The 12,069-nt window shown below is 40.6% G+C and overlaps 1 protein-coding gene across 6 annotated transcripts in view; it reads right to left on the reverse strand.

Moving 5' to 3' along the window:
- Positions 1-12,069, reverse strand: part of MYRIP (myosin VIIA and Rab interacting protein) — a 400,451-nt gene that overhangs the window by 41,937 nt on the left and 346,445 nt on the right. For all 6 annotated transcript variants that reach the window (XM_030551207.1, XM_030551206.1, XM_030551208.1 and 3 more), the window contains one exon: positions 8,509-9,164. In XM_030551207.1, the coding sequence (XP_030407067.1) occupies positions 8,509-9,164 (656 nt within the window). The remainder of the gene's footprint in view (positions 1-8,508; positions 9,165-12,069) is intronic.

Raw genomic sequence — 12,069 nt, forward strand, 5'->3', positions numbered from 1 at the left:
GCACTTAAAACACTTGCTCTCTAAGGACCTGATCCAAAGTCTATTGAAATTAGTGGGAGTCTTTCTAGGGACTCCCATGTGCATTGCATCAGGGCCTAGCAGAGCAGTTCAACCAACTAGCCCACTGGGGTATTGTCTTCATTAGGGAGATAAAAGGATGTGTGTAAGTTGAGCTAACTTGTTTTCACTAGAATTTACTTCCTGTTAGCTGACTTCACTTAAGGACACCTTTTCCCCCCCAAGTGAAGACACAACCTCAGAGGATTGAGTTTGTTGAGATCATGGATATAGCTATGCTTGCTGTGTATGCTTGCCAATTTTGGTTGGACATATTCCTGGAGATTTAATCACATCACATAATCTTTAATTAAAGATTAATCTTTAATTCATGGAGACTCCAGGCCAATCCTGGAGGGTTGGCAACCCTATGCAGTGCCATCCTTCCCCAGCCTGCCGCTTTCTTGTGAGTAGTCGCCTGAGTATTTATATTTGCGTCAATGCCGGGATAATTATGGTCCAATGTTGTACACTGTGGTCACTGTGCTGTTTGTAGACTTCTTGGCTGAAACACTGAGCTTTTAACATGGTTACAGTGAAAGTTTTGCGATGGCTTGATGCATTTTTCTGTGTTTTTTTAAATCAACTGAATTTTTAGGGCAGGTTACTTTGAGGGCCTTGTTAACCTTAACCAGGGCCAGCGTTTCCATTAGGTGGCCCTAGGCAGTCGCCTACGGCGCCAGGATTTGGGAGCCGGCATTTTGTGCACTCCCCACGGGGCGCACAGGAGCTTCCGGTTCCGCTCCCGTCGCGCTGCCGAAGAAGGACCTTCTGCCGACGTGCTGCAGAAAACAGCAGCAGGCAATTGAACAGCTCAATGACTGCCACTGTTGCCTGTGGCATTTCAGCGGAGGGTCCTTCTTTGGCAGCAGTTCACCCCTGCCCCACCTCCTCCTCGAGCACGCCGTGGCTGCTTCACTTCTCCTGCCTCCCAGGCTTGCAGTGCAACTAGCTTAGGTGCCGCAAGCCTGGGAGGCAGGAGAAGTGAAGCGGCCACGGCGTGCTCGGGGAGGAGGTGGGGCAAGGGTGACTTTGGGCAGGGAGTTCCCCTGCGTGCCGCTCCCTCCCCTTATTTGCTGCAGGTGGCCCTCCCCGCGCTTCCCTGCCCCAGCTCCCTCCGCCTAAAAGCTGGCAGCGACTGGGGCGGCCGAAGATCTAGCTGCTGCGGTCGCTGCTGAAGAAAATGGCATCCCCCAAATCCCAGCGCCCTAGGCGACCGCCTAGTCACCTAAATGGGTTGCACCGGCCCTGATTGAAGGTCACATGGAAAATGAGGGCCTACGATCTAAATGAGGGCAAAGACATTGTATAAAATGTTCACTTTACCGGTTACTTTTCAGTGTTTGTTTGCACTTAGGGCCATATTTCCAATAAATGAATCACAAGCGCCATCTAGTGGGGCTTGAAATTCAGAGCACACACTGTATCCTGCCTTCATTTGTAGCAGGGGTAGGCAACCTATGGCACGGGTGCTGAAGGCAGCATGCAAGCTGATTTTCAGTAGCACTCACACTGCCCGGGTCCTGACCCCCAGTCCGGGGGGGGGGTCTGCATTTTAATTTAATTTTAAATGACGCTTCTTAAACATTTTTTAAACCTTATTTACTTTACATACAACAAAAGTTTAGTTATGTATTATAGACTTATAGAAAGAGACTTTCTAAAAACGTTAAAATTTTTACTGGCATGCGAAACTTTACATTTGAGTGAGTAAATGAAGACCCAGCACAGCACTTCTGAAAGGTTGCTGACCCTGATTTATAGCTTTGTCAAGCTAGCATAGAACTATATGACAAGATTTTAATTAATGGATAATACCATTTTATAAGAGCAGTAGCTGACTTCATAACGAAATTAGGTCAAATTAATCTAAAGCAATCAAGGTACTGTAGTTTTCATCATACAAGGTTCCCAATGGAATTAAACACCGTTATTTTTCCCCCAAAAATATAAAGTGAAGTTAAGGTTGAAGATTCATATAAGTGGTTTGAGTGTATATAATTTTTCAAGACTATTAGTTAAAAATAGAATTAGAACCCAGAGATAAGGTTGTACTTCCCAATCACGACAGCCAAATTATCTTAAGTCTGCTCTGTAGAGATACTAGCCTACCATATTACTTCCTCTGCTGTTAGGCTATTGGAAATGTGGTCAACAGTACATAGATTTCATCATTTGTTTCATACTAATTTCTAATACCAAGTATGATGATTTGTCATGCACAAACTTTTGTTTTTTTTGCATGCAAGTGCACCAGTGTCATGATTTGTGCACATAAGTGTTGTGCACAGCTGGGAGAGACTAGCGAAGCAGGTACTGATTTTGTTTTTTTCTCCCATGAAGTGGCAAAAAAAATTAAACGTGAGAAGACTTTTTGAGGTGTGGTGAACCTTATTTTTAGGGTCTGGTTTCCAGACTAACCGTAGTTTCCTCAACTAATTCAGTTCTGATTTTATCACACAAATTCTGGCTTACTAATTTGAAAGCTGATATAGGATTTTAAAATGGATTTTAGAGAACCAACGTGGAAAGCAGCAAAGAATCCTATGGCACCTTATAGACTAACAGACGTTTAGAGAATGTGGAGAGGAGAATCAGTCTTGTAATGGGAACTCAACTCAGTTGCAACCTTAACTATGAAATGACTGCAGTTGTTCCATCATCCCTCTGCTCACAATATACTGCTTCATAAACTCAGAATTGTGTGGCTCCTAAGAATAGAGACATAAAAAGGTCAATTTTTTTTTTCAGTGCAACTGATGGGATAGCCAGGTGGATGTTGACCTTATGATATTTTACAATTAGAAAAGAAACCGACTTCTTGAACTGAGAATCAAATCCTGTTCCATGATGCAGGTAATAATGGTCAATAAATCAATATCTATTATTATACCATGAAAGGACAGGAAAAAGTAGCATTTCTTCATTGTTTTGTGGATCTGATCAGCTGTTTAGTTTCTGATTTTCAGACAACTAATTTTGAGAAGGAGAGCACTGTCTATGGCTTCAATAACACTTCTCTTTATAATACCAGCACATGAAAACTCATTACTGATTTAAAACCCTCAAAACAAAGCTAGAAGCTGTACACCCCAACCTCCTACAATTTATGCTCTGCAGTTTCTGAAGTGTTTATGTTAGACTGCTCCTCAGCTTCAGACTCAATCACTTCATTGGTATCAGTGCATCCCTTTTGGGATTGTACAGATTTCTGAAATTCCTCTAATCTCATTTTTTAAGCAATATAGACTAAACCTGGTTCATTTTTCTTCATACTGTAACTCAGATCCCAAGTCCCCTGAATTATTTGCATTCCCCCCCACTAGATTTTTTCAATCCCAGCAATGTGCTCCATAAAAATGTTTTATTATAATTGCACTCGCCATGCTCCACTTGATCAGACGCTCTCTAGTGCCAGGGATTTGAGTAACTCTTTTCTGAGAGCATGAACCATATTTACCAGAAATAAGCCGAACATATGCAAATTACTTTGCGTTTCTTTACTCTCTTCCTCTACATTTTGTTTGTCGCCCTCATTCGTACTGCAAACAAATATTACTACACCAGTGTGATTTGGGGCCAGATTCTGCATCTGCCTGCATTGGTGTGCTGGGGATGGGGAGGCACTACAAGCCCTTCCTTGCCTTGCAATCCCGTGTAGAGGACCAACCAGAACCCCAAATTTTGCACTCTGTGAGCAGCACTGGTACAGGGACAAGGGACATGGAAGGGACAATGATTTTCTGCATTGGCTGGAAATCTGAAGCACACATTGCACCCTAATAAACAGTACAACCCAGGGTCCCCAGAGGTTTGGAGGCCAAATGTCTCCAGGAATGGTCAGCGGTGCTCAGTGACTTTAAAGATTCCATAGACACTTACATACAGGGCCTTAAAACAAACACACACACACACACACGTAAAACAAGTAATGGGAAGAAGATAATATTCATAGATTCAAAGGCCAGAAGGGGTCACTGTGATAATCTAGTCTAACAGGGGCCAGAGAACTTCCTCAAATTATTCCTACAGCAGATCTTTTAGAAAAACATCCAATCTTGATTTTAAAGTTTTCAGTGATGGAGAATGCACCATGACTCTTGAGAAGTTCAATGTGATATAATTCGGGTTAAATGACTAGGGCATGGCTATAATTAAGGATACAACTATGTCACGAAAGTCACAGAATCCATGACTTCCAGAGACCTCCATGACATTTTCTGCTTCACGTGGTTGGAGCTGTCAGCCAGTGGTGGTCCCAGAGCTCTGAATTGCCATAGGCAGGGGTCCCCTGCAGCTCCCAGCCCTAGAGCTCCGAGACGTGAAGGAGACCTCCGCAGCTCCGAGACGCGGTGGGATGCTGCGGCTCTTAGTTGCCAGCCCTGCAGCTCCCAGCTGCCATGGGCAGTGGGGGGACCCTGCAGCTCCCAACCACTGTGAGCGACAGCAGTGCTAGACCCCCCACTCGCCATTTTGTCACAATTATTTTTAGTAAAAGTCATGGACAGGTCACAGACTTCTGTGAATTTTTGTTTATTGTCCGTGACTTTTACAAAAAAAAGCGTGACAAAATCTTCGCCTTAGCTATAATGTCCCAGTAAAGAATGCCTATGTCTGTCAATCATGCAAAGGAATAGAGTAGACATAGAACATGTCTGCAAGACATACTTCAGTAGTTAGCTAATATTATAAACCTCTTGGGACACTGAGCTCTGAGCATAGGCTATGTCTACACTAAAGCCTATGTCAGCAAAACTTATATCACTCAGAGGTGAGATTATTCCACCTCCCTGAGCAACATAAGTTACATTGACATAAGCATTCACATGCACAGCGCTATGTCGGCAGGAGAGTGTCACCCACGGACATAGCTTATGCCGCTCACAGGGGTGGTTTTTAATGCTTCATGAGACATGCTGAAAGGGTGCAACTGTATCAGCGCTATGTTGTGACTAGTGGAGCAACAGGCCTTCTATCAGAGATAAGGGCTAGAGGTGTAAACATGCAAACCAAATAATACCTGCAGAAACAGAATGATTGCTTGGAAGAGTCAGAAGAGCGGAGCTGATTGCTAGCCTCCTTATAGAGAGAGGGATGGGAAGAAGAAATGGTTCACTTCCTTGATTCAGTCACACCATCCTGCTACTTTAGCAGATGACCTAACCATGGAATTTATATGTTAATTTCTCTTAAATACCTGTGACAGGATGCAGGGGAACTACCTGGTCCCTAATAAATAATGGGGTTGAAGCCAAGTCTGCTTGCCCCTTGCCTTACTCAGGTGTAAGAGTGACTACTTGGGAGACTGCCTTTGGGACAATTAGGCCCCACACTGGACTCCAGTCACATGACTGGTGTGATTTCCTGTGTAGATTACCTTATTTTACTTCCTTGTTATAAAAACTGTCCTTTGAGGAAAGACTTTGCTCTCTGCAAATCTGCTAATTATTTCTGAACCCGAGTCATTACATTCTGTCAGTTTACAATTTTTTCTCTTTTTGTTATGAATGACAACATCCTTATAAAAGCAGCATGGAGAGAGATACCCATATGAACAATGCCTAAATACAATAGAGTGGGAAATTAAAAAAAGCCATTACTTGGATTATAATTCAGTAATAGCCCATAGTTTTTACATTCCTGTCAACAGCAATCCACACCAGTGTTCTCCATTAAAAGGATGTTTGCCAGCAGTTATCTCACAATATTATTTGAGATAGCTCACCTGTTTCCCATTCCAAGAAGAGTGAAAAAGGTAGCTACGCACATACCACTGTGTGCTAAATGTTGGGAAATTCTAATTCTTTTAATAGCAATCTCTGTATTGTACTGTACTACTAATGCCACTGTATCGCCTGGAAGTGATGGGGAACAAAGTGGTGAATATACAGGAAAGACCAATAACAGTTTATGCATCATATTGCCTTCTACTCAATTCTGATACACCTGAGGGATAAAAAACTTGAGTGTGCTTTCTCTCCTGGATATGACCAGTGCATTGCTGTGAGTGAGTGAGTGAGTCTGAGCTGATTTTGTAAAGTGCTTTCTAGTATTGTACAGTGTTCACAGATTAAGGCCAAAAGGGACCATCGTGATAATGTGGTCTGACTCCTGTATAACACAGGCCACAGAACTTCCCCAAAATAATTCTTAGAGCAGAGATTTTAAAAAAACATCCAATCTTGATTTAAAAATTGCCCGTGATGGTGAATTCACCAGGACCCCTAGTAAATTGTTCTAATGGTTAATTACCCTCACTGTTAAAAATGTACCCATTATTTCCTGTCTAAATTTGTCTATCTTCAAATTCCAGTCTTTGGTTCATATTATACTGTTCTCTGCTAGACTGAAGAGTCCATTAACAAATATTTGTTTCCTATGTAGATACCTTTACACTGTAATCAAGTCGCCCCTTAACCTTCCCTTTGTAGAGCCCTGCATGGATACACAATTTATATCCCCGGATGCGGATATCCGTGGATATAAAGTGGATATCCACAGAGCTGCAGGGCGACAACGAGTGAGACCAGCAGGGCCATGGCCAGCGACAGGTCCAAGAACCGCAGCAGTGAAAGCAGCAGCGTGTCAGGCCACCGCTCACAAGAGCCAGCGCTCAGCTCTGGCAACTCCTCCAGCCTGGCTGTACCGCCCCCAGCCCTGCCTACTGGGGCAGACACCAGGCTCACTGGCAGCTGTCCCTAGTCACGCTAGTGTGTGCAAGCAGCTTACACGGTCCGAAACAGGAGTTGCACATTGCTGCAGTTTAACATGCTGCTTGCAGGACCCCGCTAGAAACACACCCACTCAGTGATGATTCCTCATTACAATTACATTTTGAGATCTATCAGTTAGCCAGCTTTTAATCTATTTAATGTTTGCCATGTGAACCATATATTGCTTTAATTTTTAATGGAAAAGTTATTGTAGTATTAAGCCAAATGTTTTACAGGAGTCTAAGTATATTACATCAACATTATTATCTTTATCAACCAAACTTATAATATCATAAAAAGATACCAAGTTAGTTTGACAGGATATATTTTCCATAAACTAATGTTGACTGGCATTAATTCTTTATTAATTGAGCCCGTATCAGCCGCTCCATTATTTTGCCCAGGACTGATATCAGATACGCAGGCCTATAATTACCTGGGTTGTCCTATTTACCCTTTTCAAATATTGGCACAACATTGGCTTTCTTCAAGTCTGCTGAAACTTCCCTGCTGTTCTAAGACTTATTGAAAAACAACAGTAACTGTCCACTGAGCTCCTCAGCCAGCTCATTTAAAACTATTGGATGCAAGTTATCCAGACCTACTGATTTAACAACATCTAACTTTAGTAGATACTGTTTAACAGCGTCCTGAGATATTAGCAGAATGGAAAGAGCGTTATCATTGTCATATGATGAGACTGCATCGTCTGTTTTTCCCCAAATACAGAACAGAAACATTTACTGAACACTTCTGCCTTTTCTGCATTATCACTGATAATTGTAACATTTCCATCTAGTAATGAACCAATACTATTGTCAGGATTCTTTCTGTTCCAATATACTTAAAAAACTCCTTTGTATTGTCCTTCTCTCTGCTGGCCATAAATTTCTGCTTGTGTCCCTCTGCTTTTCTTATCAATTTTCTCCAACATGCAATATTCATGGCTATCAACTTCCCCTTTCTTCCATTTGTTATATTGTATTTTTTTTTTTATAGCTGCCTTCACTTCCCCTCTAAGCGAGATCAGTTTTAAACCAATATGGCGTTCTCTCTCAATTGTGGTTTTGGGGAATTTAATAAAATGTTCTAAAACAATTACCAATTATAATTCATATTTTCCTGATTTAATTTTTCCTCCCAGCTAATTTGACTCATAACTATTTTCAGCTTTGTGAAATTGGCCCTTTTAAAGCACCAAGCGTATATATTGCTGGTTTGGACTTCATTCTGTTTGCATATTATAAATAGATTAAGTCATGATCACTTGTATGTAAACTACCATTAATTTTTAGTTATCTGATCAGTTCTTCTTTATCTGTCAAGATGAGGTCCTAATGTAGAATTACCCTGTGATGATTGCAACACTTAAGTCAGGTTGAATCAGGAAGTTGTCGTCTATGATATTTTGAAATTCCAGGATGTTTTAGTACTGGCAGCCTGAGACCTCCAGCATATGTCCCTCAAATAGAAGTCCCCCATGACCACACAATTTTTTCCCCTACAGATTATACATAGGTACTTAAGGAGCTGATCATCCTGCTCCCTAGTGTGATTTGGTGGTCTGTAGCACATATATACAGGACCCCACTTTGTGCTTTACTTATTAGGACATTCTGGATCATCTTCTGAGTTACCAGGGACTCAGAAACAGGTAATGCCATTTTTGACAAAGTGTGCCACTCCCCCTGACCCTTTTTGCTTGTTCAGTCCTTCCTATATAAGCAAATGTAGTTACCTGATTTGTGCTCAAATTCTTCCTGTGGGTTTTTGTGTGATTTTTTCCTTCACTTAATTCTTCAGAGACAATTTTGCTCTTTCTCCACCTTTTAGACCTCTTTTCTAAATCATAATGGACTTCCTCAGTCTCACTGCTATCTGAATACTCTAAACTGTCAGCCTGTGGATTGAAATTTACATCCAGTTCTCCATGTAAATGTGCTTTTTCCACTATGGGTTTGTCATTCTGAGTTCTCCTTTGTAGCCAGGGAAGTTTGCTAGATTCTCTAGCCTCCCTTGAGGAATTTACTGAAGATGTTTCAGAATCAGAGTACACCGTCTCAGTATTGGTGTATAACCCAGAGGAAGGTGAGGTTACTGGATGGTACGGATCACTGCCATAAGCCCATTCATTATTGTACTGGGAATCAGTATAATAAGACTCCTCAGACAACTGCTTGGGCCTCCGATGCAGCTTGTTCAAGGCCACATTCCAGTCATAGTCATCCTCGCTGTCCGAGCCCATCTCGTCATAAGCAGACACAACACTAGATTCATTCTCCAAAGCTTTGAATACTTGGCTCTTTGGTTTGGCAAGCATTCGAGGGTGAGGCAATGTAATGCTCTGCAAAGCCACCCAGTTACCATCAGTGCTTTGTAAAACAGGAGGTGGACCTGTGAAATTAAAACAAGAACAAATTGCCTAATTATTATTATTATTATTATTTATTTCAGTTTGACAGGCTGACTTTTGCACAATCAAATAAGGATTTTAGCAGCGACTAGCCATTTCGGGTTTGTCTACGCAGCAAAATTGGTCGGCTACTGAGCTGAGTACATACCCAGGGTCCTTGCCAGGCTTGTCTACCCATGCTGAAGCACCCACCATGTTGTCTTTATTGCTATTGCTACCTATACTATCTGGATTCAAGCTAGCTTCAGTAGGCTAGTCTGTGCACAGCTTCTGCTGTGTAGACATATCCTTTATGATGGGACCAGCACAAGATAACAGACATCAACGAATATGTGATTCGCTACATAGATTTTATCATACCCTGAATCAGGGATCCTCCCGATTATCCCATTTTAATCAGAAGTCACCACAGAATTCTGTGGGGACATCTTTTTAAAATATATGTGACAATAGGGTCCAAGGTTAGGCTATACAGCCTGTGTTTCAGGTTAACCTAAAATTCAGAAAAGAAAAATATGCAAGAAATACTACCTATCTACTCAAACTGTAAAGCGTACATTGCTTCTAAATATAGACTCCATTGTCAACAGGACATGAAATGTCTTTTAATGGTAAGCTTGAACATCTGATGGGTTTATTATTCATATTTCTCATAATGACTGTAGAACTAAACGGTATTGTGGATTAGCATACTCTTCTTAGCATACTGAATCAAATATCTGCCATATAGATTTCTTTCAGAGGCACAATTGACTGTTCAGGTTAACCATTAGAAAGCCACAGATACAAGCTACAGGCAGAGCATTACTGTTCTAATGTTTTAAACCATATTTTTTACACAGTTACATTTAAAATATTGATATTTTTATGTATCTTTATGTATTTTTCTCTCTTCAATTTATGTCTGTAAATATATGGAACTCAAGATCACAAATTTTATTTGGCACTCTTATTTTCCCAACACAGAACATAATTACGGAATAAATATGCCATGCAGTAGCCATGCTTTGAGTTTTGGAACAATTTTTCCCTGAAGCATAAACAAAAATACAACAAAAACAAAATAAAAAACAACCCCCTCAGAACACTCTACCAACAAAATGATAATTAAACTGATAAGCTCTGTCAGGCTTTTTATTTTTAATTATTCATTTATTTAAATCTCTTTGGCCTGTTTTAACTCCCAAATTTTATGTTAATTCAAAGAAATTGAGTAAGTGCCCCAGGAAGTAATTCTGCTTCTTGTAAACAATTTTTGAAGATCTAAATCTGTTGACAGGTTTGGCTGTTTAGCTTAGACCTGGCTTAATATGGACCAAGAACATTTGCCTTCTTTTATTGCCACAGAAAAATTAAAAATTTGTTACAAAAGGGGTGATACCTGTTGGTGCAGTGTAAGAAAATTAACAAAGATCCAATACCATAAAGTTAAATGTGAAACCAGTGCAACCCATATGGTGTGGAAGAAGTTTGTTTTCCCTCCTCAGATACTGTAGCAAGAAAATGCAAGGTCTAGCAGGCCCCAGACTTGTACTATTGTTTGCCCCTGGGGAACACTTACACATGCAGATGTAACATTTTACAGACAGAGTTGCTGGTATGTGGGTTGACTTTGGAGGAACAATCTCCAAATTGCACAGTACAGTTGAGACACTGGGATGTTGGTAAAGTAAAAACTGTCTATGCTGATAACAAGTATTGTGTGGTGGCTAAAAAGAACCACTTCTGGTATGGACCAGAGAATGTTATTTTAATTAGCCTCTGTTCTGTTTGACAACTATATTTCCTGTGGTAATAAATATTTTATTTGTATTTTGTACCAATTTTTTATAATGCAATTAAAATAAAAGCAAAATAAAAATATGCGTTAAAGACAAACTATGCTTGCAATGTAAAATCACACCCTAGTGGGTGATACCATAGGAGGCGAGCTTCTACGGCCTGCTTCGTACTCTAAGCCGCACGTTAATAGTAATTTGAATAATTACAATTACTATGGTCTTAAAAGTGTGTTGCTAAGTAATAAACTTAAAAAAAGAAAGAACAGAAAATAAAAACTATAATGCAAATAAAACAAATGCTAATATAAAAAGGACAAAAATAAAACCAGTGAAATGTAGTCCTGGCTTGACATGAGTAACTCGACACGGGTAAGGCCTCATTTCTTGGGAGACAAGATTAGGAAGGTAAATGGATCATCAGGCTAGAAACAGAATGACTGTATTACCTAAGATAAGAGGGAACACCAGCAAACCATTTACAATGGACAAGATAACAATGGATAAGCCTGGAAAGTAAAATGAGGTGACGAGTAAGTTGCTCAGTGACTGTGTGCAGTACAGGGATTGGTTTCTACAAAGTGACCAAGCCAATCCCAAAACGTGATGCAAGGAATACTAAACGCAATATATTGTGTTAATGCATATAATGGAAGAGATCTGTTGTGTAACTTTGAATGTGTGGTACGTCCTATAGCCACCCCATGTTTGAGTCTGATCAGTTCAGTACAGCTTTGCTGTCTGCCAAATAAAGGAACCTGAGTGACAAGACTGGTGTTGAACCGAATGTGTTTCGGGGGAACCCCAACATTCAATGCTTAACTAATTAAATTCAACTGAGTTGTACTTCTTCCCATTGTCCCAAAACACATACAAAGTTCATGCTCATTTGTTTTGAATAGCTGCTGCCTGCCTGTGGCATAGCTGAATTTGTTAAAATTTATTTTAGTTGATTAGAAAAGTGAAGTATGTTAGCTGATTAGCAGGGGGAAGGCAACAACATACAGAGAAGTTACTTACAATGAGCAACATTGACTTTATCCGTCCAGTTAATGATGTCAAATGCTGTTTACTAGAAACCTCTTTGTATAAATCAAAAGGCACTTGG

This window comes from Gopherus evgoodei, chromosome 2 (assembly GCF_007399415.2).
Source record: "Gopherus evgoodei ecotype Sinaloan lineage chromosome 2, rGopEvg1_v1.p, whole genome shotgun sequence".
Classification (NCBI taxonomy): Eukaryota; Metazoa; Chordata; order Testudines; family Testudinidae; genus Gopherus; species Gopherus evgoodei.